The sequence below is a fragment of the Sphaerodactylus townsendi genome, linkage group LG05 (genome assembly GCF_021028975.2).
Source record: "Sphaerodactylus townsendi isolate TG3544 linkage group LG05, MPM_Stown_v2.3, whole genome shotgun sequence".
NCBI lineage: Eukaryota > Metazoa > Chordata > Lepidosauria > Squamata > Sphaerodactylidae > Sphaerodactylus > Sphaerodactylus townsendi.
Genome location: NC_059429.1, coordinates 136,853,163 through 136,878,436, shown reverse-complemented (window position 1 = coordinate 136,878,436; position 25,274 = coordinate 136,853,163). Strand labels below are relative to the sequence as shown.

General features: G+C 46.8%; 1 protein-coding gene across 1 annotated transcript; it reads right to left on the bottom strand.

Moving 5' to 3' along the window:
• Positions 1 to 764: 764 nt before the first annotated feature.
• BPIFB1 (BPI fold containing family B member 1) lies at positions 765 to 24,809 on the bottom strand. The gene is made up of 17 exons (XM_048498060.1): positions 24,774 to 24,809; positions 21,253 to 21,379; positions 20,858 to 20,869; positions 19,528 to 19,693; positions 18,716 to 18,823; positions 18,339 to 18,500; positions 16,056 to 16,149; positions 14,573 to 14,624; positions 13,131 to 13,222; positions 10,977 to 11,153; positions 10,821 to 10,862; positions 9,441 to 9,590; positions 7,469 to 7,536; positions 6,317 to 6,362; positions 2,721 to 2,784; positions 1,770 to 1,846; positions 765 to 1,067 (listed from the first exon to the last, which is right to left on the bottom strand). The coding sequence occupies exons 2-17, from the start codon at positions 21,362 to 21,364 to the stop codon at positions 1,017 to 1,019; spliced, it is 1,473 nt and encodes a 490-aa protein (XP_048354017.1). The 5' UTR covers positions 21,365 to 21,379; positions 24,774 to 24,809; the 3' UTR covers positions 765 to 1,016.
• Positions 24,810 to 25,274: the final 465 nt, after the last annotated feature.

Sequence of the window (25,274 nt, the reverse complement as noted above, 5' to 3'; positions counted from 1 at the left end):
GTCGAAGCGCTCAATGACCTTGGCTGGGATAAAGTCTTCTATTGACCTTCTCTGGGGTACCTTGAGGAAGACATTTTTGACTGTAGCCGCGGCCAACATAGCAGACACCAGAAGCAGGAGAGTTTTGCAAAGAGGAATGTTTATTTGCAGTCTAATAAGGCCCTTTCCGCACATGCAGAATAATCCACTTTCAATCCTCTTTCAATGAACTTTGCAGTTGGATTTTATTGTGTGAAATAGCAACATCCACTTGCAAACCATTGTGAAAGTGGATTGGAAGTGCATTATTCTGCGTGTGCGGAAGGGCCCTAACAGAGAAGCAAGCAGAATGTCTTCTAAACGTAACAGACGAACCTCCATAGCAAACGTCAGCTTTCGTGTGACAGAATACCAAAAAACACTATTTTCAAATTGCTGAAATCAAGGTTTTCAAAGGCAGGAGTGGAATCTTGGCAGGAGTTAAATCAGAGGTGGGATCCAGCAGGTTCTCACAGGTTCCCGAGAGTAGGTTACTAATTATTTGTGTGTGCCGAGAGGGGATTACTAATTGGTGATTTTGCCATGTGATTTTTGCCTTAGTTACGCCTCTCCTCTCAGCAGTAGCACGCAAAACTTGAAGCAGTCTAGCAGGAGGTGCATCGGCGTGCGTGGCAGCCTGCACCTGCGTGCATTCGTTTCCCGCCCAAGGACCGGCGCAGCCCCGCCCAGGAATGCCCCACCCCGGGAATGCCCGGCAACGCCCCGTCGTGCCCCGCCCAGCCCCATTGGCGCTACGCCACTGTTTGAATCCCACTACCATGGGAACCTGTTACTATAATGTTTGGATCCCACCACTGAGTTAAATGCATGATAGACAGGATCTTGGATGGTTAAACAGCTGTTTCTCTTCTTAGCTCCCTGAGACAAGAATCGCAGTCAGCGAAGGCAACAGGCTTTAAAGCAACGAAAAGGAATAGCAGCGTTCTCTGTCTTCAGTCAGCTTCATCCATCTCAACAGGGGTGCTGTTTCAGTTCATTCAGGCACTTACAGGGACCCCGTTTGGTGGAACAAAGACCAGGAGGCCATCCTACAGAAGGGAGACACCATGTTCATCAACAATACATTGAAGACACCCTGTTCATTCTATCTGTGCAACCAATTTTAAGCCAGTTTCATGGCTCTTCTCCAAGGCCCCTTCCGCACATGCAGAATAATGCACCTTCAATGCACTTTCAATGTACCTTGCAGCTGGACTTTACTGTGCAGAATAGCCAGAGGCAAAGCTACAAGGGGTCCAGGGGGTGCACGTTGCACCGGGCGCACGCCGGGGGGAGGATTCAGGTTTCTGGCTTTTGTATTTTTTTAGTGTTTTTTCAGTTTTTGGCCTGCAGAGGGTGCAGTTTTTAGGCTAGTAGCACCAACATTTCATGGTATCTTTAGGAGACTCTCCTGATGGTACCATACAGGTTTGGTGAGGTTTGGTTCAGGGGGTCCAAAGTTATGGACTCCCAAAAAGGATGCCCCATCCCCCATTGTTTCCAATGGGAGCTAATAGGAGGGAGGAACTTCTAAAGTGGATAATTCCTTGAAGTCCATGTTCCAGTATCGCCACTTTCCCCTAAAGAACTGATCAGTCTGGAGATAAATTGTAATCCCAGAAGATCTCCAAACCGTGCCAGGAAGTTGTCAGCCCTAACTAATCCTGTCATTGTGCAATCTACACATTTTTCTCAGGGATGTTCACTTGAAGGCTGCCCCCTCCCTCTTGCATCACTGGACAAATCCTTACCTTGCCAGCCGAAACACGTAGGGAGTTCAAGCCAAGTTGTTGCACCAAGGGTATCGGGATCCCTTCAGCTAGGATCTCTGAAAGGAACAGTTAAAAACAGGCACATTTATACAGTGTGAATAGCAAATGATTTAATGATGGCCATAGACATAGATAGTCTTAAAAGGGGATTGGATAGATTCCTGGAGGTTAGGTCTCTGGGTAGCTACTACCCATGATGACTACAGGGAACCTCCAAATCCTCTCAACCTCTGAATCCCAGGCCCTTTCCGCACATGGGCGGAAACGCACCTCCACCGGCATAATTTATGCCGGCGGAGGCTCAGGGACTTTTCGCACGCTAGCGTGCACACAGCCCTGACGTCCCCTGCAGCCGGAGAGGCGGCTTCTCACGGTGGTCTCCCTCCACTCACCTTCTTTTGCACAGCTACTCTGTAGGACTGCTTAGACCCGCCCACGCTGCCCTGCGACCTCCACGCTGCAAAAGAAGGTGAGTGGAGCCAACGGGGAAAGCAGCGGCTTCTCGGCAACGCGGTTCATACCACGCCGCTGTTTCTCAATAACCTTGCTTGTTTAGTGAGGTTTTCAGGGGCAACTTCATGGCGCCCGGGGAAAGCCAGGGATGACGTTTTTGCCGTCCCTGGGACACTGTATATGGCCCGTGCAGAAAATGCCCCAGTGTCAGAAGGCAACATCTGGGGAAGGCCTCAACTTCAGAGGAAGTTGAGGAACTGGTTGGCTGGACTAGATGGACCCTCAGTGGTCTGATCCAACAGGGCTCTTCTTATATTCTTAACTAGCCACATTCCTTAGCAAATGTTGGCTCTTAGTTTTTGAGCCAATGGGTCCGGCTCTTTCTGGGCATTATAGTAAAATTTGACACAGATTTTTAAAAATCCTTTATGAATCGCTGAAGTGCCAAAGACAGACCACCCGGAACCCGCTGCTTACTGTTCTGATGTGGTAAAAGGGAGGCAGACAAGAGTCGTGTCATCACACCAGTCAGAAGTTGACCCTGAAAATAAGAGATACAAAGGAATGAAGCAAAGGTTGGGGCAGATAAGCAGAGGTAGTTTTCCACTGCCTGCCTCTGCAGGTTGGGGGTTTTGATAGAAATAATATATTATGTTTTAAGCCATACACACACACACACACACACACACACACACACACACACACACACACACACACACACACACACACACACAGTGGTGGGATTCAGCAGGTTCACTTCTGCAGAACCGGTTGTTAAAATGGTGCTTGTAAACAACCAGTTGTTAAATTATTTGAATCCCACCACCAGAACCAGTTGTTAAATTATTTGAATCCCACCACTGTGTGTGTGTGTGTGTGTGTGTGTGTGTGTGTGTGTGTGTGTGTATGTATATGTGTGTGTGTATATATATACACACACTACACATATACACATATACACAGTGGAACCTTGGTGTTCGCCGGTAATCCGCCAGGATCTTCCCCCCACGTTGGATACAATTAGTGAACTGGAGGCTCCCTTGCTGTCTTCAGGCCCTTGTTTGGCCCAGTTTTCCTTGCTCTCCGAAGCCGCTGTTGACAGGACCTTAGCTGCTGTTAGACCTACTACTTGTCCTCTGGATCCGTGCCCATCCTGGCTTGTAAAAACCTGCAGGGTGGAGCTACGACCCCATCTGTTGAGTATCATCAATGGCTCCCTCGAAAGCAAGGAGTCTCTCCTGGATGGGTTGAAGGGGAAGGCAGTGGCTGGTCCGCCCACTCTTAAAAAGACCACCATGAGCTCCGAGCGATGTCGCCACTTACCGCCCCCCTTCGAATCTTTCGTTTCTGCAGAAGGTAATTGGGAGAGTGGTGTTGGAGCAGCTTCAAGGTTTTCTGTGGATGACGCATCGGCCTGCGACCCCTTCCAGTCCGACTTCCGTGCTGGGCATGGGACGAGACTGTTCTCGTCGCTGTCACAGATATGCTCCTCGTATTCAGCTCGACCGAGGCGGATCGGCGCTGCTGGTGTTGTTAGGATCTCACCGCGAAGGGCTTGAAACGGTCGACCACTTCACCTTTTGACCCACCGCCTGGTCATTCAAAAGCGTGCGAGGCAATCGTGTCCTTCCAGTGGATTGCCTCGTTTCTCCGGGGTCGAAGTCAGCAAAGTGAGGTGCGGGGAACAGGCCTCCCGGAAGTGCCCGCTGATTGTGGTGTACCCCAGGGGCTTTAATATTCCCGCTGCTTTTTAATATCTATATGCGACCCCTTGCTCGAACTTCAGTATGGAGGTTTGGGCTGACCTGTCATCAGTACGCTGATGACACGCAGCTCATTCTGTTGATGGAGGGGGGAGCAGTCGCCGCCCCTGCGGCTCTCCAGCACTGTTTGGAGGCGGTTGCTACGGTTGGTTCGCGGCAAAGAGCAGGTTAAAAACTGAACCCATCGAAGACGGAGATCCCTCTGGCTCTGGCCGCGAGGGGGGGAACAGGAGTTTCCAGCCATCGGTTGTGGGAGGGGGTCACATTGGCGCCGACCCCCCTGCCGTGTAGTAGAGTCTGGGGTCCCACCTGAATTTGTCTCTTCTCAATGGAGACCCAGATTTGAAGCCCATACAACCGAGCTGCAACTTTCCACCTCCGTCAGGCCCGCTGAGGCTGGCTCCTTTCCTCTCCCAAAGCGAACCCTAGCCACTGTGTGATCCATGCAACGGGTCACCTCCAGATTAGACTATTGTAACTTTCCACTCTACGCGGGTCTTCCCTTCTAGCGTTTGATCCGGAGACTAAAACTGGTCCGAGCATGCAGCGGCTGCGTACTACTTACCGGGCAGCGCCATCTATGATCATATATCCAGCCTGTATTGGCGCCAACTGCACTGGCTCCCGGTGGAGTTCCGGATCATCTTCAAAGGTGTTGGTGTTGACCTTCAAGGCCTTTACTTCTCCTAGGGCCCTAAATTATCTTCGAGACCGCGATCACCCCGCATGCGTCCCTTGCACGACCTCTCCGCCAACGGGAGGCTAATTTATTAGTGGTCCCTGGCCCTCAACATCGCGGCTGGTTCTACTGGGGCTGTGGCCTCCTTTACGGCTCTGGCCCCGACCTGGTGGAACACCTCTTCCTCCGACTGTCGAGGGCCATTCTGCGGGAATCTATAACGAAGTTCCGCGAGGGCCTGTAAACGGAGTTGTTCGCTGACGCCTTTGGAGGGATCTCAGTCAGCTGAAATGGTGCCCCCGGATGCCCCGGTCGGCCTGTTATTTAGGCTATCATCTATGTGGCTCGCCTCCCTCCCCTCCCCTCTTTTCTTCTGGGAAAATTTTAATGAAATATGGGGCCGGTCGAACGCCTCTTCTTCTTATTATTATTATTATTATTATTACTATTAATGTTTGTTACCGCTGTTTTAAAGATTTTAGTGGCTTGTTTTACCATGTTTTATGCTGTACACCGCCCGGAGCCCCTGGAGGATGGGGCGGTATAAAAGTTTAATAAATAAATAAATAAATAATAATAATAATCCGTCCGGCGACGGCCAGCGAACATCGAAAACAGCCTACTCCGAGGTATGCTGTTTGCGCATGAGCAAACACCGTTTGTGCACGCGCAATTGCGTTTGCGTAGCCTCGGAAGCCGCCGGAAGCCGAGGCTTCCGATGACTTGCAGGTGCGGCTGGCGATCGGAGTTCTTCGAAATCGGCGATCACTGAAGGCGTTGACTTCCGAGGTTTGACTGTAGCTCTGAAACTCCTCCCTGGAGTTCACAGGAGATCTCCCAAAACTATAGTTTTGAATGAATAAAACTTTGAAACGGAGGAATCTAAGTGGAACTGGTTTATTTTAACCTGGCAGAGCTTTTGCTCTGTGTCTATCAGTCTCCCATCCAAATACTAACCATGGCCAACCCTGCGTAGCATCTGAGATCTCGGAAGATCAGGCTATCCTGGGCCAGCCAAGTCAGGGCTGATGAAGCATACCAGAGAATGAGTCTTTACTCTTCCACATCCTTCCTTCTGCATCCCAAACATCCCCCTCAGTGCATCCCCAACAAAACCCCTCCCCTTTTTGATTTATCCTTCCAAATGAAGTTCTGAGTGTCTGCAGGAGGTCAAATGTACCATCATCTTCCTCGCATTTTGGGGCACTCCAAACACTGCACATGCCTCAGGTCATCCTTACGACAACTGTGTAAAGTAGACCAGAATTGCCGTCCATATTATAAAGGAGAAAAGGGTTGGGGCAGAGAGAAAGGGGCTCGTCTGAGACCACTGAGCACTTGTGGTAGGGAGCAGATTTGAGTTTGGGACTTCCTGTCTCACAATTTTAGCTTCAGAAAAACATTGGAGTCCAGTATTGCCTTTAAGACCAAGAAAGTTTTATTTCATTTTTTAGACACATCTCCAAAGAAATGGGCCCGCACATGAAAGCTTCTACCTAGAATAAAACTGTGTTGGTCTTAAAGATACCACTGGATTCAAACTCCCCCCCCCTGTTGCTTGAGGCCAACATGGCAATCCACCTGAATCATTTTTAGCTACAGCGCCCCCTCTGTTGAAACTTGGCACTTACATCAAAGTTTCCAATGGAAGAGCTAACCGGAACGAGACTCGCAATTCTGGAAAGAAAGAGAATAAAAGGTAACCATTAAAAATGTTCTCTTTGTTAAACATTTTTGTTTTCTACAGCCCTTCATGGAATGGACTTGGCATTTGCAAAGTAAGTTAAGAGCTTTGGGATGCTCACGGACCCAGCCTAGATATTTCAAAAGCAGGTTGGTATCTTGCCCCCCTGGATTGTTCAATAACAAGACTCTGTATTCAGCTGATTTGTTTATTATGAAACAGCATCAGGAATGAGCATTTAGACTTCTATTGCCAGAACTAAACATAGCTGGCATTCAGTGGTGAGATTCAAATAATTCAACAACTGCTCCCGGTGGTGGGATTCAAATAATTTAACAAGATAACAAAACATAGACAATGTAAACATACCCTGTGGGCTCCCCAAAATTCATCCTGAAATTTTGCAGCAATGTTTGAGATTTGTTTTCACCCCAAACAGTCACAATGAATAAAATAAGGCAGACAAGAATTTTCAAATAATTTAAATTGTGTACACTTGTACACTTCTGTCTGTGTTACACCTCTGAAGATGCCAGCCACAGATGCAGGCAAAACGTTAGGAACAAGATCTACCAGACCACAGCCACACAGCCTGAAAAGTGGGTAGATCTTGTTCCTAACGTTTTGCCTGCATCTGTGGCTAGCATCTTCAGAGATGTAACACAACAGCCAGTCAAAATACATTGACAGTAACTAAGTATAGCATACAAAAATTAGGGATGGAGGCTGAAGCTAGCTTCCAGATGGGCCCAGAGACCCCTGGAATTATGACTGATCTCCGGACAACATATGTAAGTTCTTCCAGAGAAATGGCTGCACTGGGGTGGGGGGGCGGGGAGGAAGGGTTTGACCTTATGAGAGTATATGCTTCTGAGGTCCCTGACCTGTTCCACCCCCACTCCCCAATTTCTCCAGCCCTGTTCCAAAATCTTCCCTCCATAGGTTCTACCCCCAAAACATTTCTTCAGAAATTACCCAATTCATAGTTGGCCAACCTAGCTGAGTCTCTAGAATGTGTCTAGAATTAAGATCTAGTCTCCAAAGGTCCAGGGAAGAGAGCTTTGGCTAAAGAATAGTGCGTAAGAAATGGGATTTTTACCGTGGACGATGAAGAGTGAACATCATTTTCCCATCAGCAATAGAAGGATGAGCCAACAAAGCAAGAGTCTGTAATTTAAGAGATGAAGTCTAAATGCTCTCAGCTGTTGCTGAGAGACACACAGCCTGAAATGGAACTACATTCTAAAAAAAACCAAGAAGGGTCCCAATGAAAGAAATGGGGGACCCAACAGTCCTTTTCAGACATTACAAGACCTTCCCACACAAACTTTTAAAAACATTTTGAGGCAAAAAAATAAAATGTTTCCTCCACGGAGTTCTGCATAATTTTTATTCCCAAATATTTTATTTCCCCCCTCAAAACATTTTAAACGAACCTCCTTTTAAAATGATTCTCTGGGTAAAACATTTTGAAAACATCTTCAGTTGTGCGATCCTTTTACTACTTTTCCCATGCTTCACTGAACTTCCTCCTTTTCTGAGCCCATCTCCCCTCACTTGTTTGATTTCAATAATTTCTGTTGGGGGTTTTTGCGCAGGTGGGGAGGCGAATCTTCAAAGCTTCAAGTACATGAGCAATAAAGAATCGCAGTAAGAAGCGTTGAAGCAGGGATTCAACACAGAGCTCTCAAGGAAAAAGGGGGGATCACGTAATGGAGACCAGGAATTGTTTCGAGGGGCTGATTGCCCAGTCCATTGTGGAAAAGGGGGGAGACTGAAAATGTTTTCCAAGCTTCCCACTTGAGATCGCAAGCTGGCACATTCACATAAAGGAAATTCACCCGAGCAGGTGCTGGTGAATTGAATCTGGGGCAATCTGTTTCTCAAGGTTTTTTGGACAGCTCATAATGGGGAACTTTGGGGGGGCTGTCAACCCTTTTAATACAGTATTAACTTTTGCAGAAGGGAGGGAGGGAGGGAGAGTGGGAGGGAGGGAGGAAGGAAGGAAGGAAGGAAGGAGGGAAGGGAGGGAGGGAGGGAGAGAGAGTGGGAGGAAGGAGGGAAGGGAGGGAGGGAGGGAGAGTGGGAGGAAGGAGGGAAGGAAGGGAGGGAGAGTGGGAGAGTGGGAGGGAGGGAGGAGGGAAGGGAGGGAGGGAGGGAAGGGAGGGAGGGAGGGAGAGTGGAAGGGAGGGAGGGAGGGAGGAAGGAAGGAAGGAAGGAAGGAAGGAAGGAGGGAGGGAGGGAGAGAGGGAGGGAGGAAGGGAGGGAGGGAGGAAGGGAGGGAGGAAGGAGGGGGGGAAGGAAGGGAGGGAGGTAGGGAGGGAAGGGAGGGAGGGAGGGGGGGAGGGGCGGAGGGAGGGGTGGGAAGTGGGGAGAGGTGGGAGGGAGGGAAGGGAGGGAGGGAGGGAGAGTGGAAGGGAGGGTGGGAGGGAGGAAGGAAGGAAGGAAGGAAGGAAGGGAGGGAGGGAGGGAGAGTGGGAGGGAGGAAGGGAGGGAGGGAGGAAGGGAGGAAGGAAGGAGGGAGGGAAGGAAGGGAGGGAGAGTGGGAGGGAGAGTGGGAGGGAGGGAGGGACGGAGGGAGAGTGGGAGAGTGGGAGAGTGGGAGGGAGGAAGGAAGGGAGGGAGAGTGGGAGGGAGGGAGGGGGGAGGTCATGAAATAAAGCAAAAAGTGGTCAACAATCTAGAGGTCATGAATACCAACTTGCATGCCTTTGCTTCATGCACAGATTAACTTTTCCTGGAATAATATTGAACTGATATTGTTTGAAGGCCCATAGAAAATACACACCACCAAGATGGCTTGCCCCAGGTTGCTTGCAGTGGCAACACTTTTGGGGGCACCAAAGAAGAGGGCTCACTGCACAAGCATTCTTCATAATGTCTTGCAGTGCTGCAGGAAGCATAAGGTGCCACTCCAGTACTGTTCAGGCTCACATTAGAGGCACTGCCCGGGCTTTCGTGGGCCAGCCTTCCAGCCCCGAGAGACAGCAGAAACATTCTTGAGTCCCAGCCAGAGGCCAAGCCCTCTCCAAGTTCAAGCTGCAGTGTGATGTCACTGGCCTCATACGTACAACACGGATGGTCAAAAGGGGTCTGTCAGCTTCTGTGGGATGTTCCGCGAAGGCCCTGATTTCGACAGGCTGCCACACTTCGACCTTGCCGACTGCCAGAGAGAGCGAGGGCAGCCCGGAAGCAATTTGCAGCACCCGAATGTTGGAAGCCTGCAAGATTTGAGAAGCAGAAAGGAAGACCTTCACCCACCCAGGCTTAGTAAAGGCCTGCTGAGGTTTGTCATTAAGTCATCACATAAAAAAGGGGGTGCAGCAGTAAATATCAGTAATAAGACCACAACTACTGTTGCACTCTGGCTGTGACTAATTTCCCGTATGCGTATATATATATATATATATATATATATATATATATATATATATATATATATATATATATATACATGCATAGATTTATATCATTGTTCATATTTTTTATATATTTCATTAATCATATATATATATATATATATATATATATATATATATATATAGTATAGTATAGTATATATATATATATAGTATATATATATATATATATATACATTAGAGATTTATATCATTGTTCATATTTTTTTATATTTCATTAATCATATATATATATATATATATAGATGAGAGCAGTGCAGGAAATAGGGTATTTATATCATTGTTCATATTTTTTATATTTCATTAATCATATATATATATATATATATATATATATATATACATGCATAGATTTATATCATTGTTCATATTTTTTATATTTCATTAATCATATATATATATATATATATATATATATATATATATATATATACATGCATAGATTTATATCATTGTTCATATTTTTTATATTTCAATAATTATAAACACAATCACTTCTTATTAACAATATCCAAAAGGTAAGTTCGACTTATCCAATATTCATTCAGGTAAGTATTTAATTCATACTCTCCCATCAATTCCACTGTTCATAAGGTAAGTGTCCAATCAATGCAAAACCATGTATATGCATATAATGAATATGTCTCAGTCCATATTATTGATTCCATCAACACGTTTTATATGGAATCCATTATTGGGTAGGTATTCTGTACATGTCCAGTAATAAGTCCAAATTTATGCACAGGAACAAGTCCAAAATATTTTAAACACAAGGAGGAAAACGCACTGCAGAATTCAGTCTAACACTGGTGTGGGCTGTGGGGCTTTGAATTCCCACAGAGCCTTCTGGATGCTCCCTGTGCAAAGCTACAGCCCTTGGGGACTGACCAGTTTCCTGTGAGACGCTGAACAGGCGCCAGGTCTCTTAGAGGAGTCCTTCTGCTGTCCAACATCACCTTTAAACCACCCATCTATTTCAAGGAATAAACAAAAGAGCATGTGAAAGGGGTTAGGGGAGCGTGAAAAAGGTACCTTTGGTATGACAGCTGCTATCTGTGATCTGAATGCAGCAACCTGGAAGATATAAAGAAAGAGAAAGAGTGGCATGATTGGGCAGAGTGGACGGGGCAACTGGGAAGTAATGACCAGATCACTTCCTCTCCTTGTCCAACCAGGTTTCAGGCTCACCTCATTTTGACGGCCGAGGTTGAAGACCCGGGGAGGCAGGAGAGCCCGTAAAGCTAAGGCAACGTACTTGCCACTCAAGATCATGTTCATGGGGGATCCTTCCAGGGGCTTGGCAGAAATCGGGACAGAGTCTGGGGGGAGAGTAACAATCTGTCCTCCGGGCATCTGTATCTGACCCTGGGAAACAAAAACAAGGGAGAATCCATAGTGTGAGAAAGCTCGCCATACCCAAACCCAGGCCAAAATGTTCTCTGACAATGAAGTCAGGAAAAAGAAACTGGGCACTTGATGCAGTCACCCACTCACAGCCCGTTCCAGATTTCGGATGACTCCCCCAAAGTTGCTAAAGTCACGGCTTTATGACCTGGTATATTGATTAGCTATTGGCTAATCAGATAGCCATTGTTTACATATTAGTGTAAGGTTGTGGTGTGTGTGTTGTCCGACCTTGGAAAGGTTTCCGCTGAAAGATTATAAACAAAGCAGAATTTCACACAGTTTCACACCAGACTAGCAAGCAAGTGAAAGATAACCAAAACAGAGAAATTCCCCTTCCCTGTATAGTTCAGCCAAAAGCCTTCAATGGAAACCTTTCCAAGGACGGACAACACACACACCACAACCTTACAATTAGTGAGCACGTAGATCAGAAGGTATGAAGTTAACTTGTGTTCTTTGATTCAATGGAGAAGACCACATGGACAGAGAAGTAGGAAGAGAGAGCAAGATGAAGTCTTAAGTGTATAGTTAGTACTTTAAATATGTAACAGAGCAGTGCAGCACTTATTTGTTTTATTCCATGTAACCCTAACCCTTTCAAATTAGTAAACTTTTATATAAAGCAACTCAAGGTATCTCCAGCTCTCTTCTTTCCCAATGGATTCTGCATCTGCATCTCTGCTAATAAGTATCTCTTTTAATCGAATACCCTCTTTCAATCAAACACCACTGTCACACCCACACATCCACACACAAACCCAGAGGAAATCCAAGTGTAGGGGGAATGAGAATCAACAAAAAATACGCTGTGAAAGAGGATTGAAAGAGGACAGAATTAACACTGTGGTGGCCGCTGTCAAGAAGTTGTGTCATGCTGCACTTCTTTGATCTATTCAAACACTGTCTCAGGCTGAAGGCTTGGTAAAACATGAAAGCAAGCTGTGGCTTGCAGAAACTTAGGTAAGGACTCAGGTGCGAGAAGAAGAAAAAGAAGAGTTTGGATTTATGCCCTACTTTCCCCAACTGTAAGGAGTCTCAAAGGGGCTTACAAGCTTCTTCCCTTCTTCTCCTCACAACAGATACCTTGTGAGGTAGGCGGGGCAGGCACACACCAACTTTAACAAATCACTATAATTAATTAAGGCTTGTGGGTTCAAGGTTGCCAGTAGGCTTGGTCAATACCCTAGAAATTCGGTAAAATTCGGATTCAGATTTATTCAGGTATGAAATTATCTGTATGCCCGAATAAGACAAATAACATATTTGGATATACCTGAATATTCGAGGATAACTGGGAAAATCCATGTCTGTCTGATTTTTTTTATTTGTTTGTGGGTTTTGCATTTGTGCCTGCAGGGGGCACATTTGTAAAGCTAGTGGCACCACAACATCAGGGTCTCCCTTGGAGACTCTCCTGATGATACCAACTGAGTTTGGTGAAGTTAGGTTCAGGGGGTCTAAAGTTATGACCCCTCAAAAGGCTAAATGAGCCCTATCATCTCCCTGGTAGCTCCCATTGGAAACAATGGGGGATGGGGGTGATCACACTTAGGAAGTCCATAACTTTGGACCTCTCTGCACCCTAAACGCTTCACCAAACCTGGGTGACATCATCAGAACAGTCTCTGGAGGTGACCCTGCCATCTTTGCTGCTGCTAGCTTCACAAATGCACCCCCTGCAGGCCGAAACACCAAAAAACTCCAAAGCCAGAATGTCATGCATTCAGATTCACGAATATTCAGGCTGGACGAATATGGCCGAATGCGCCCAGATTTGGGCCATATCCGGGATTCGGTGCACCTGAATCTACAAGCCTAGTTGCCAGCACCAACTGGGCGAAAAACACACCCAGAATTGGTGATAAAAAGTGATGGGGACAAGAGCCCCTCACACTGGGAGCCTTCGGGAACCAGAGGCCATCAGTGCAGACTTACTTCATAAACAAGGTTCAAGCTGCCATCGTGAAGACGGAAAGACTCAGGTGCCAGCTGGAACATTTCTCCATGCACTTGTGAAGACAAGGAACCTGAGGGAAGACAGCAAAGAAAGTTGTCAACCCATAAGGAAGCGATAGGGGGCACTTCCAGAGTGCTGCCAATTCTCATAGCAGGGTCTAAGACTTTTGAGGAACCTCAGTGGGGTACAACGTCACAGAGGTAAACTCTATGGCCGTGGTGGCAAACCTTTGGCACTCCAGATGTTATGGACTACAATTCCCATCAGCCCCTGCCAGCATGGCCAATTGGCAGGGGCTGATGGGAATTGTAGTCCATAACATCTGGAGTGCCAAAGGTTCGCCACCACTGCTCTGTAGCATTAAAGCCCATTGACATCCTTCTCCTCCACATGCTCCTCCCTCCTCAGGCTCCACCCCCAAATATCCAGGTATTACCCAGAGCTGGCAATCCTACCAGTGAAGAAATGGATTCACACAAGTGCCTCTTGGACGATAGGTGAAAAAAGAACACTGCAATGGTCAGGATTTGGGGATTAGAAAGGGCTAGCAAGGAGAAGCTTGAAGATAAAGGTAGTCTCCTGTGCAAACATGAGGTCATCATGGGGTGATGTCACATCATAATGTTTACTAGGCAGGCTATACTCTGGTTTCTCTTCAGATCGTATAAATCTTACTAGGCAGGCTATGTTTACGGGGTGGTTTCCCATTGCCTTCTTGTTGGTAGTTGCAAATGCCTGTCACAACCAGTCATGAAAGGGTTAACATCTGCTTGTATGTAAACAGGATGCTGAGGTGATATTATAATGAGTTGACCTGTCGATTAGCTATTGGTCAGTCAGATAGCCATTGCTTACGTGTTAGTGAGCATGTGCATCAGAAGGTATAAAGTTTACTTGTTTTCTTTGTTCTAGCAGAGCAAGATGTAGTCTTAAGTGTACAGTTAGTATGATAAATATGTAACAGAGCAATACAGCATTTATTTGTTTTTATTCCATGTAGCCCTATCCTTTAATTTAGCAAACTTTCATATAAAGCAACTCAAAGTATCTTTGGCTCTTATTTCCTACTGGATGTTGCTTCTGTATCTCTGCTGATTACGTCTTTCTTTATACACATACCTACACTTCCCCAGGGGCTGAGTGAGGGGAAACTGCACCTAGGCCGCATATGCACCCTGCGCCCGGCCACAGTACCATCTGTCCCCACCCTACCCTGGAAGTCCCTGGCCATGCCCCGGCCATGCTCACGCCCCATGGGCGCTACACCACTGCACTTCCCCAGTTGTCTATATTTTACTCCCCCCGCAAGCTGGGTATTCATTTTACCGACCTTGAACCGGCTACCTGAAATGGACTTTTGTCAGGATCGAACTTGTTGGGACTGCAATGCTTGTGCTTTGACTGCAACGCTACAGCTTACCTTGAAGTAAATCCAGCACGTTTTGCACTAAACCATTTAAAAGGGGGCAGAGCTGGAAATGGAAAACAAACAGGTGGATTATACCTCACTAGCAATAAAAACCATTGTGCAAAAAAAAATACAATGGGCTCTAGAAAACTAAACTTGTGTTTGAATTTTCATGTTGTATTTGTATTTGAATTTGAATTTTGCACTTGTATTTGAATTTTCTTGTTGTTCACCACCCAGAGCCCTTCAGGAGTTGGGCGGTATATAAGTTTGAAAAACCAACCAACCAACCAACCAACCAACCAACCAACCGGCCTGCCGGCAGCCTGCCAGCCTGCCAGCCAGCCAGCCAGCCAGCCAGCCAGCCAGCCTGCCTGCCTGCCTGCCTGCCTGCCTGCCTGCCTGCCTGCCTGCCTGCCTGCCTGCCTGCCTGCCTCCCAGGGCAAGAGACCCGAATGGGGCCTATTTACTGAAAATGGAGCCCGGCACAAACACTGGAATTGTGCCCCCCCAAAAAAACATCCCAACTTTGCCAAGAAGGGCCAGCATGGCGCCTGTGAAGATGGGGAGAGTTCTCTCCATCTCCATAAACGTATGCCCTCCATTTGCAACGCTGGATCCTGGCTTTGCAAAGAGGGTGGGGGGGAGCCACCAGGGTGCCTGGGAAGACGGTAGTCCATTGTGTGAAAAAATACAACAGACTCTAGCAAGTGGGAACCCGCAAGTGGGAACCTGCAAGAGGATATTATTCCCAGCTTTTTGCTTCTGGTCTCCCCCTTCTTGTCTGCCTCTGACTCTTCATCATGCCACCCTCTCTCTTAATCTTCTCAATTTTTGCCCCACTAACCCACCTCTCTTTCTGCCCCCCAGCCCAGTTCTCTCTGTCTGCCCACTTATTCCAGCTCTCTCTTTCTCTCTTCCTACCCCAACTCTCTCTTCTCTCTCTCTTTCTAGCCACCTGCCCTAGTTCTCTCTCCTTCTGCTTCTCCCCAGAACTCATTCTTTTTCTGCCCCTACTTCCCCTTTCTCTGGTCGTTTCCCCACTTACTTCGACCACCCTTTGCTGCGCGCTACTCTCAGCGTGCATCATTTCTGGTGCGCTCCCGGGCTTCCCCATGACCCCGCGAGAGCGCGGTCATCAAAAAGCGCCGTTTTGAGGAGCGCCAGGAATGACGCATGCTGAGAGGGCGCAAGAGCGGCAGCGTCAGGGCGGCTGCATTGGTGCCGCCCCTGTAGCGGGGAGTGCCGCGGGACCCCGCACTACTTGGCGAGAGTAGCACACCGCAGATGGTAAGTGGGGAAACGACCTCTCTTCCCCCAACATCCCAATTCTTGGCAGCTTGCCTTGGTGGGTCCACCCCTAAATCTCCAGGCATTTTCCAACCCTGAGTTGGAGCCCTTCGTGGTGCCATGGTTGGCTGTCAGGATGCTGATCCAGATGAGCAGTCCTTGTGCTTGAGGAGAGAACTCGAGAAGAGCTGCGCATTAGACCTACTTGTTTCTGCAGGAGGTTGGGGACTGTCTTCTCCAGAACGTCTGTCACGAGTCTCAAAGTTCTATTGAGGAAATGGACTAGCGGATTCTTTTTGCTGAAACAAATATGGAATGTCACCATCTCAAGTACAAAGGGAGTGGGGGCAGATCTGACCTCAAAACTGCAGCGCGCCTCTTGATAGGCCTGTTGATGGTTCCCTTTAGCATGATTTCTCATCATTTTTTTATACTACCATAAAATAAAGTGTCCCAAGCAACGGAGTCCAGTTGTGTGTATTATCCTAAAGTTATTTAGATATGGGATACATAACTTTGACCTCAGGGGCAGAGTCCAGCCTGTCTAAGGCAAGCCACTGCGTTCGATTGTTATTTTTATTCATTGACGGATTCATCATCTGCACATCTGGTCTCAGTGAGAGTGTCCACATCATCAACCAGAGAGAGAAGTGGGCTCGGCCACTCAACTGAATGTGGGGGCAAAAAGAGGCCATTTCCTCTGGATTGCCTAACTCTCCTCCCCCCCCCCCAGCATAAAACTGTGGACATTTAGGAACCTGAGGAAGGTGGGAGAAAAGGGGAGGCCAGATGGTATCATAGCTTACTCAACCATATGCCTCGTGGAACAGCTGTTAAGAACATAAGAACATAAGAATGAGCCTGCTGGATCAGACCAGAGTCCATCTAGTCCAGCTCTCTGCTACTCGCAGTGGCCCACCAGGTGCCTTTGGGAGCTCACCTGCAGGATGTGAAAGCAATGGCCTTCTGCTGCTGCTGCTCCTGAGCACCTGGACTGTTAAGGCATTTGCAATCTGAGATCAAGGAGGATCAAGATTGGTAGCCATAGATCGACTTCTCCATCAATCTGTCCAAGCCCTTTTTAAAGCTATCCAGGTTATCCAAGCCCTGCAGAACTGCCTGAGTCCTGCAGGGCTCTGGTCTCATCGGACAGAGTATTCCACCAGACTGGGGCCAGGGCCAAAAAAATCCTGGCCCTGGTTGAGGCTAAGTGAACTTCCTGAGGGCTAGGGACCACCAGTAGCTTACTACCTACAGATCAAAGCACTCTTTGGGGAACGTACCAGGATATATGGTCCCATAGGTATGCGTGTATGTTCTGCCTCCATGGCATGACTCAGGTATTCCTTGGAGGTCTCCCACCCAAATACTAACCAGGGTCAGGGCTGAGAGTGCAGGACCGGCCTAAGGTGACCCAGTTAGCCTCCACGGCATGAGTGCAGATTTGAACCTGAGTTTTCCTGGCCCTTGTGTGACACCTTAACCACCACACCACGCTAGCTCCCACATCGGTATATTTTATATATACACACATAGGCATGCATGCACACACACACGGCTATATATAACCATATCTGTAAGTCTATCTGTATGTATATAGCTGCCATTATGGGAGCAGAAGTGACCACCAAGCGGTAGAGCCACATACATGTGATTCACACATCAGTTTTTCCAAACAATCCCGTGGACAAGAGGCTGACTCTGTCTGAACTGGCCTCAGGCGACAGGTGATGCGGGAGGGATGAGAATCAACTAATACCTTTATTAACTCTTGACTGGAGGTTGAAATAAGATTCGGAGAAGAAGAAGAAGAAGAAGAAGAAGAAGAAGAAGAAGAAGAAGAAGAAGAAGAAGAAGAAGAAGAAGAAGAAGAAGAAGAAGAAGAAGAAGAAGAAGAAGAAGAAGAAGAAGAAGAAGACGAAGACGAAGACGAAGAAGACGAAGACGAAGACGAAGAAGAAGAAGAAGAAGAAGAAGAAGAAGAAGAAGAAGAAGAAGAAGAAGAAGAAGAAGAAGAGGAGGAGAGGAAGAGGAAGAGGAGGAGGAGGAGGAGGAGAAGGAGAAGGAGTTTGATTTATATCTCCCTCTCCTGCAGGAGACTCAAAGTTGGCTGACAATCTCCTTACCCTTCCTTCCCCTCACAACAAACACCCCTGTGAGGTAGGTGTGGGCTGGGAGGAGGCCCCGAGAAGCTGTGACTAGCCCAAGGTCACCCAGCTGGTGTGTGTGGGAGTGCACAGGCTAATCTGAATTCCCCAGATAAGCCTCCACAGCTCAGGCGGCAGAGCTGGGACTCAAACCCGGTTCCTCCAGATTAGATACATGAGCTCTTAACCTCCTCCGACGCCACTGCTGCTCCTAGGTCAAAGATTTGCATCCCAGGATATTTTTGTGTCACAACAGCTAGGAATGAAACATAAACCTGGACCTCACGGCTAAACGGGAAGACTCAATTGTGTGTTACGAGAAGAAGAGGAGACCATCTTACTAGTCATTCAGGAGGGTGATTCTCAGGTGACCAGGATTGTTGTGGCAGTTTTCAATGGTCAGTTTAATGTGGCCAGTCAATGGATCTTTGACCACACGGACTCCGACTTGAATGTCCAGGTACAACTTCAGGCGAAGAATGCTTCCTAGCAGGCTGAGTGGGCTAAACATGGAAAGAAAAGACCACCATGATTGAACATGATTCTCTGAAGTCTCAGGCAGGTGCCCTGGAAATCGTTCAGCCTGAACTATGCTGCACCCCTTCCCCTGCCCCCCTCTGTTTTTGGACTCCTCCAAGGACCCACGTTATTGTGCCGACTTTTGGTCTGCCCCCTGCCCCCAAACACACACTTCAAAGAACAATGAATTTCCACTCACCACCTCACTTCAAGTTCTATGTCAGCTGGAATGGTCACGATAATCTTCGTTTCATGCTTATGTAATTTTATTTGAAGGTCTAGAAGTGTAATTTTATTGATCTTTATTCTGGGTTAGAAAGAAAGAAAGAAAGAAAGAAAGAAAGAAAGAAAGAAAGAAAGAAAGAAAGAAAGAAAGAAAGAAAGAAAGAAAGAAAGAAAGAAAGAAAGAAAGAAAGAAAGAAAGAAAGAAAGAAAAAGAAAGAAAGAAAGAAAGAAAGAAAGAAAGAAAGAAAGAAAGAAAGAAAGAAAGAAAGAAAGAAAGAAAGAAAGAAAGAAAGAAAGAAAGAAAGAAAGAAAGAAAGAAAGAAAAGAGAAACACATTAAACAAAATATTTTCAGAGGCAAATTATGCATGTTAAGGTTCCTGCGACTTCAAAGAGAATTGGCTGGGGAGTTGTCATTTTGGGGCATTGTAGTGGTGCGGGCATGACACATCAGCTGGCTTTATGCTTGTGTCCAGGAGTGGGGGGTAGGCATGTGTGCTTTAATTTTTAATATAATCTTTAATTTTTATCTTTAATTTTATCAACAAATCAATATGTCAGTCTATCAATCTATTGATAGATCGATATAGCAACAGTAAATAAGGTAAACTATTAAGGAAAAGTCTTGAATACGACATCTGTAGATTGAAAACACAGTGGCGGATTCTACAGAGCACAAATAATTGACATCATTAAAATATATGTATGGGATCTCGGTACACAATTACATATTTCTGTACAAGCTGCCCTACTTGGTGACTCCCTTGATGTACACAGCTGTGCTTACTTTAAGATGTTGCCAAGAACGTTGTTCACCAATCCCCCCACGAGAGGAAGCCCCGTCAGCAAACCTCCCCCATTGCCTTGTCTGAGACCTTCTTTGACTGTCTCTTCCAGGGGTAAGCTTTGGAGGCGGTCCTTCAAGGCCCGAGGGTCCATCTGTCGCGAAATCACTGAAATCAAAGCACAAAGTAGCCACCAGAGGCGTTTTTTGGGGGGAGGGGAGTTGCAAGATCATTTCCAGCCATGCAGATAGAGGTCTACCCTATCAGTTTTTAGCGGGTTTGGTGGAAGAGGAGATGCGCTCTAATCTGGAGAGCCAGGTTTGATTCCCCACTCTGCCACTTGAGCTGAGGAGCTGAGATTAGCTTGTGCACTCCCACACATGCCAGCTGGGTGACCTTGGGCTAGTCACAGTTCTTCGGAGCTCTCTCAGCCCCACCCACCTCACAGGGTCTTTGGGTTTCTAAAGGGGGGGGTGACTCCTGATAAGCCCCCTCCTCCCAATGCCTCATATTACCTGTTGAAAAATCATCACTTGTCAGACAGGCATTGATGAAGAAGAAGAAGAAGAAGAAGAAGAAGAAGAAGAAGAAGAAGAAGAAGAAGAAGAAGAAGAAGAAGAAGAAGAAGAAGAAGAAGAAGAAGAAGAAGAAGAAGAAGAAGAAGAAGAAGAAGAAGAAGAGTTTGGATTTATACCTCTTCTCTCCTGCAGGAGACTCAAAGGGACTGACAATCTCCTTGCCCTTCCCCCCTCACAACAAACACCCTGTGAGGTAGGTGGGGCTGAGAGAGCTCCGAGAAGCTGTGACTAGCCCAAGGTCACCCAGCCGGTGTATGTGGGAGTGCCCAGGCTAATCTGAATTCCCCAGATAAGCCTCCACAGCTCAGGCGGCAGAGCGGGGAATCAAACCCGGTTCCTCCAGATTAGATACACGAGCTCTTAACCTCCTACGCCACTGCTGGTCCGATGAAACAGAACTTTCCGGCCTGGAATCACCCCTTCTCATAGGGGCACATATAAGTAATAAATATATCACATTTCACAAATGGCTTAGTAAAGCAAGTCACAATTCACTTTCCCGCTTGAAAACTCCATAATTCAAACTGATCTTGTCTTTTTATATGCCTTCTATTCTCTGAATACTAAAAGAAAGTGCTCAGTTCTTTTGGTGAGATATTTTTAAAAAACCTTGAGAGAGACCATAGTGTAGTGGTTAAGAGCAGTAGACTCTAATCTGGAGAACCAGGTTCGAGTCCCCACTGCGCCACGGGAAGCCAGCTGGATGACCTTGGGCTAGTCACAGTTCTCTCAGAACTCTCTCAGCCCCACCTACCTCTCAAGGTGTCTGTTGCGGGGAGAAGAAGAGAAGAGTTTGTAAGTTGAGTGTCCTTACAGGAGAAAAATCTTCTTCTTCTTCTTCTTCTTCTTCTTCTTCTTCTTCTTCTTCTTCTTCTTCTTCTTCTTGGCATGGACTGAGTGCTCAAAGGCTGCAGCTGGTTGGGAAAAATACTGGGAGCTTGTGATCCTGACACCATAGCCATTACACTGGCTACTGGACCACTCATAAGCACAATTCCAGGTGTTGGTTTCGACCTTTAAAGCCCCACATGTCTTGGGACCAGGGTATCTGAAGGATCATAGATATTATGCATTTATTGTTCTGTGCAATCATCTTGGAAATGGGCCAATTTTTGCCTCCTATGCAAATTGTACCCGCTTGGGACTTACAGTGTTGTAGCAATTCAGGGCTTAGTCTTGCAATGGCCAGAGGTTGGCTGTTTCCTTGGGCATTCTGGGTCAGCAGGCTACCAAGGATGAACAAGCTCAGGAAAGGAAGCATCTCCGGGCCTTGGACCTGTTGCAAAATATTCCCAGTCAATTTGAGAAGCAAAGCATGAATGAAAAGCCCTAGGAGAAGACAGCTTGGGACATTATAGAGGGGGAAATGAATACACCAGGGAGGCAGAGTGACGCAACAGTCCTAAGAACATATGAACATAAGAACTAGCCTGCTGGATCAGAACAGAGTCCATCTAGTCCAGCACTCTTCTACTCGCAGTGGCCCACCAGGTGCCTTTGGGAGCTCACGTGCAGGAGGTGAAAGCAAGGGCCTTCTGCTGCTGCTGCTCCCGAGCACCTGGACTGTTAAGGCATTTGCAATCTCAAATCAAAGAGGATCAAGATTGGTAGCCGTAGATCGACTTCTCCTCCATAAATCTGTCCAAGCCCCTTTTAAAGCTATCCAGGTTAGTGGCCATCACCACCTCCTGTGGCAGCATATTCCAAACACCAATCACACGTTGCGTGAAGAAGTGTTTCCTTTTATTAGTCCTAATTCTTCCCCCCAGCATTTTCAATGAATGCCCCCTGGTTCTAGTATTGTGAGAAAGAGAGAAAAATTTCTCTCTGTCAACATTTTCTACCCCATGCATAATTTTATAGACTTCAATCATGTCCCCCCTCAGCCGTCTCCTCTCCAAACTAAAGAGTCCCAAACGCTGCAGCCTCTCCTCATAAGGAAGGTGCTCCAATCCCTCAATCATCCTTGTTGCCCTTCTCTGCACTTTTTCTATCTCCTCAATATCCTTTTTGAGATGCAGCGACCAGAACTGAACACAGGACTCCAAGTGCGGTAGCACCACGGCTTTATATAAGGGCATGACAATCTTTGCAGTTTTATTATCAATTCCTTTCCTAATGATCCCCAGCATAGAGTTTGCCTTTTTCACAGCTGCCATGCATTGAGTTGACATTCCCATGGAACTATCCACTAAGACTCCCAAATCCCTTTCCTGGTCTGTGACTGAGAGTGAAAACGTACTTATAAACGCGCGAGTCATTTGGGAAGTACTTTCTATATGGAATTGAAATTGAATTGAAAAAACTGGGTGTACAATTATTGGATTCAGTAACTGGACAATTATAAAATATACATTAAATACATTCATTGAATATATTGATTCTCCGTCTTCAGTGTGCGACGCGCTGTTTTGTTCCTCTCTCTTCGTGGCACCGTGAAAATCCTCTGAAGATGCTGGCCGTAGATATGGGCAAAAAAAGTGAAGAAGCAAAAACTAGCAGACTGCAGCCATGAAGCCCACAAAACTCACAAGAGTCAATCAAAGCACCTTCCATTAGATTCCTTGGGTGGAGAATCCATTAAATTGTATGGGACTGGGAGGCACGGCTGTCACTTTAAAACCAAAATTAATGAGTTTCTGATGTTTAATAGAAGCGTCTTGCTTCTATTTTGATCAAAGAGCCCCAATGCAGCTTTTTAGGAGCAGTGATATGCTAACTGTTATTCGGCTTACATCAACATAAGAACATAAGAACAAGCCAACTGGATCAGACCAGAGTCCATCTAGTCCAGCTCTCTGCTACTCGCAGTGGCCCACCAGGTGCCTTTGGGAGCTCACCTGCAGGAGGTGAAAGCAATGGCCTTCTGCTGCTGCTGCTGCTCCCGAGCACCTGGTCTGCTAAGGCATTTGCAATCTCAGATTTGCAATCTCAGATCAAGAACTCACACAAATGAATCAACCCTGATTTACACTTGTTAAAGGGCCACTGACATTAGAAAGGACTGAATTGTCCTACAGTCCAATAAATACAGCGCAGATTTCATGGAAAACCGTCTAAGCATTTTAACGTGTGAAAAATAAATGTTTATGAATGCAAAAGAACAAATGAAAGAAATGCATCCTTCACTACTGCCGTCAAGAACGTTCGGATCACGTACGGCCCTATTTATTCAGTTCATAGAATCATAGGCTCTTTCCACACAGCACAAAAAAAAGATATCTGGGGGACATCTGAGGGATGTCTTTAAAAGAGCACTTCTTTTTAAAAAGAGTACTTCTGGGTCCTTTCCAGACAGCAGAACCATCAGAGAAGGAAAGAGGCTGTTTCCTGACCGTTTGGCTCCCTGGTCAGTTTCACCCTCAGCTTGTGTCCAACATTTTGTGTGCAGCTGAAAGGATTCTCCCGGTTGCCATTTGTTCTGCAGGCTCTGATCCTACATAAGAACATAAGAACTAGCCTGCTGGATCAGACCAAAGTCCATCTAGTCCAGCTCTCTGCGACTCGCAGTGGCCCACCAGGTGCCTTGGGGAGCTCACCTGCAGGAGGTGAAAGCAATGGCCTTCTGCGGCTGCTGCTCCCAAGCACCTGGTCTGCTAAGGCCTTTGCAATCTCAGATCAAGGAGGATCAAGATTGGGAGCCGTAGATCGACTTCTCCTCCATAAATCTGTCCAAGCCCTTTTTAAAGCTATCCAGGTGAGTGGCCATCACCACCTCCTGTGGCAGCATATTCCAAACACCAATCACCCGTTGCGTGAAGAAGTGTTTCCTTTTATTAGCCCTAATTCTTCCCCCCAGCATTTTCAATGGATGCCCCCTGGTTCTAGTATTGTGAGAAAGAGAGAAAAATTTCTCCCTGTCAACATTTTCTACCCCAGGCATAATTTTATAGACTTCCATCATATCCCCCCTCAGACATCTCCTCTCCAAACTAAAGATCCTGGGGGCCTTTTCAGCCCAAAAAGTACATAGTTGTACTCATCTGGTTTTGCCATTGAAATTTTCTTTTACATATCAAAAATTCTTCCCCAACAAAATCCCAGCTCAGTCCTAACTGAGAGGAAGAGGTGGTGATGGCCACTAACCTGGATAGCTTTAAAAGGGGCTTGGACAAATTGATGGAGGAGAAGTCGATTTATGGCTACCAGTCTTGATCCTCTTTGATATGAGATTGCAAATGCCTTAGCAGACCAGGTGCTCAGGAGCAGCAGCAGCAGCAGAGGCCATTGTTTTCACCTCCTGCAGGTGAGCTCCCAAAGGCACCTGGTGGGCCACTGCGAGTAGCAGAGAGCTGGACTAGATGGACTCTGGTCTGATCCAGCTGGCTTGTTCTTATGTTCTTAACTACATAAAAGCAGACAATGGAACTAAGAAACTGAATCAAGTGGAGATGTTCTGACTTAGGATTGTCGCCCTCAAGGTGGTAGCTAGAGATCTTTTGCCATTACAATTGATTTCCAGGCGACAGAGGTCACCTGGAGGAAATGGATGCTCAGAGGGGTGGACTTTATGGCCTTGTACTCCACCGAGGGCCCCGTTCTCCCCAGACTCCACCCCCAAACCTCCAGGAGTTCCCCATTCTTGGTCTGACAACCTGACACACTATTCCCGTCCGGTGGTCACGGAGGACCTGATAATCCTAATTCCAACAGTCTGTCCAGAACCGTACCTTCCTTATCGAACTTGCCAAGTCAAGTCTGTCCCACCTCGTCCTCCATGGGCTCATAAAAACTGGGCTGCTCTTATATACCCCAATGAGGAGGAAACACACAGGAAGGCCCTGCACCATAATAGCTGTTAAAAGTTAATATTTGTGTATGGAAGGCTCCCGAATAAACAGATATTGATTAGCGTGACCGGTGGCTCCAAGATCAAAAGCTCAGGCTGAACCAGATCTTTGCTTAAGGTTCTTCTGTCGCCAGGATGCTTCTCACGGAGGGCTTAGTTAGCCAGAAGGGTACCAAGAATATGAGACTAAGCCCTTTCTGTGATTCATGTGAGTTCAGAAGGATATTGACAAGCTGGAACGGGTCCAGAGGAGGGCAACCAAAATGGTCAAAGGTCGGGAATCCATGCCCTACGAGGAGAGACCTAAGGAGCTGGGGATATTTAGTTTGTTGAAGAGAAAGTTAAGAGGTGACATGTTAGCCATGTGTAGATATCTAAAAGG